Source organism: Alligator sinensis, unplaced genomic scaffold (assembly GCF_000455745.1).
Source record: "Alligator sinensis unplaced genomic scaffold, ASM45574v1 scaffold479_1, whole genome shotgun sequence".
NCBI lineage: Eukaryota > Metazoa > Chordata > Crocodylia > Alligatoridae > Alligator > Alligator sinensis.
Window position 1 is genome coordinate 143,342 of NW_005842324.1, and position 2,490 is coordinate 145,831.

The 2,490-nt window shown below is 39.4% G+C and overlaps 1 protein-coding gene across 1 annotated transcript in view; it reads left to right on the plus strand.

Moving 5' to 3' along the window:
- Positions 1–2,490, plus strand: part of GTPBP10 (GTP binding protein 10) — a gene marked incomplete at its 5' end in the record, with an annotated part of 19,022 nt that overhangs the window by 5,977 nt on the left and 10,555 nt on the right. Inside the window, one exon of the mRNA XM_014522232.2 lies at positions 1,294–1,367. Coding sequence (XP_014377718.2) covers positions 1,294–1,367 — 74 coding nt within the window. The remainder of the gene's footprint in view (positions 1–1,293; positions 1,368–2,490) is intronic.

Consider the following 2,490-nt stretch of genomic DNA (forward strand, 5'->3'; position numbering starts at 1 on the left):
GACATTTTGTCATGTCTCTTGGGGTTCTTCCAACATTGGAAAACATTATTATTATTTATTTGCTTTTTAGAATCAAATCCTGTCCTATCCAGATGGTCAGAGCAGCTTTAAATAAACCAGCATCTTACAGATAGGATTCCCTCAAACAATACCCCAAAACCCAAGAACTCCAGTTTTTCCTGCTCCCTACCACCTCCCCTCTAGTGCCCCCAAATATCTGTACTTAGCTTATGAGTTAGATTATTTTCTGGGAGAGGCAAGGAGTTCTCAGAGCGATATCTTTTATTGGACCAACTACATAGTTGGTCTAAAGTTAAACAAGCTTTCGAATGCAGACATTCTTCATCAAGCCAGTGATCAGTGAGAATGCTTTGCATTTGAAAGATTTTCTAATTTTGGACAAACTATGTAGCTGAGTTAATAAAAGATATGGCCCTAAGAAATCCTTACCTCTCGCAGAATATCTGGGCCATCATGCTTACAACATCACTCTTACACTACTGTTATTTTCTAATTCATTCATTGTTAACAGAATTAAGTTAGTTCTGATTTCAAGATGCTTATGCATTTTGTCATCTTCAGATTATGGGCTTGATTACTCCAGTACTCCCTTACTAAAAGCAATAGTAGCTCAGGTCTAATCAAAGGTGGTATTTGATTTATAGGTTCTTTTTATTGCTGAAGTGTTCATCTGTCAGTGGTTCTACATTGAATTTTCAGGGCTTTTAGCTAGACAGAACAACATTTTATTTAAAAAAAAATAGCAACAGGATGTAGAAATTGGACACACACAAACCTAGAATCTCTCATACTCTCTTTCTTCCAAGTTACATTGGAGAAACTTCCTTTATAGTTATTACATCTAGAATGGAATATTCTCTTATGATTTTCCCCACAGGTGTAAGAAACAGTGGTTAAAATAATATTCTAATATCACTCCATAATTTAAATTTACCGTAAACAAGTTCATTTCTCAGATTTCAGGAAGTCTTATTTTGTCTGTGCTGTGCATAAATTGTAATTGGTTCAAATTTGTAAAAAAAAAAAAAGAAAAGAAACCATGTAAAATTCTAGTATGGTAAATGCAGTAGGCACTACCAATAGTAATCATCTCAAAGGGCTTTGCTGTCTAAACAGTATTGACTTTAGATAAGAATTGGAGATCTTTACTTTAGGCATTCAGGAGTACAGAAAAATGATAAAAGTTTGTTTTATTAATTTGATGCATCAGTGCATATATTAAGGTATAACATATAGCGAATAACTATTTATAAATATGAACTTTCCTTCTAGATTTCCAAATGCAGGAAAATCCTCCTTGTTAAGCAAGATTTCTCATGCCAAACCTCAGATTGCAGATTATGCATGTAAGTACAGTCTGTTTCATTGCTTTTATGTTGGTCAAGAACATACGGCGTTTCTTATGACTTGATTGCACACTTTCAAAAAGAAAAGGGGAGTCGGGGGGAGGTTTCCAAAGGTATATGAATACACGTGTTGCCTATCAAGGATAAGGAGATTTTAAAGTAATAAAAGTGTCATAGAGTTATAGCTTAGGGCACGTCTGTGGTTCTAGGCAGCAATAGAATAGCTAGAGGTGGGTGAAGAGGGACCAGGTAGCAGGGGGGACAGGGGGATTGGTGGGAGGAAGTAGCACAATGGAGGCAAGGGTTCACCAAGATGGACTCACCTATGCTGCTGCTTCAGGAGTTACAGGCTTCAGCTTTGTGGACTGGTTCAAGGATCTAGGCAGTGATATAGTGGGGCTCTTGGATCCTGGTGGCTATGTGCTCAGGAAAAAGAGAGAGCAGAGACAGCCCCCACGAACAAATTATGAATTTTATATCTTTGCCAATCATGACACTTAATTTCTTGGCTGCCGGGACTCTAGGGCCCTCTTGCCTCTACCCCCTGGGACCCAGACACCAGCCAGAGACCATAGCTGCAGAGTGTACAGATCTTACCAGATATGGCTCTGGTCCTTTCCCCACCCATCAGTGCCCAGGACAATGAAGAAGCTTGCTGTATAACACCAGACTAAGACACCCACATGTACTAACTCCTAACTGGAAGCAGCATAGCCCTGTACAGTCAATTCCCTCTTTTTCCATAAGCATTGCATGTGGAAGTAGAGTTGCCACTGGTAAATCATGCAGTAAAACAACACTTGTCTTCCATTACACTCCAGTACCTCCAAAAGTTGTATTTATTTGTCAGATCATATTGCAGTCAGTTTTGTTGGAGAATTTCCATTAAGCAGTAGTAAGATGTTTAAGCAAATGCAGTAGTGCCTGCCTGCTGCTGCTTCTCCCTGTCTGCTTACGGCTCATCAAATATGAAGGAAACAGGCAGAATAATTTACCATCTAACATCACTTCCATGTGGGATTATAAAACCTTCTTCTGCCAGTCATATGGATGGGACTAATCGGTATCAAGGGGGCCAGTCCCATTATTTCACAAACACCCCCCCCCCCCCCCCACCACACAA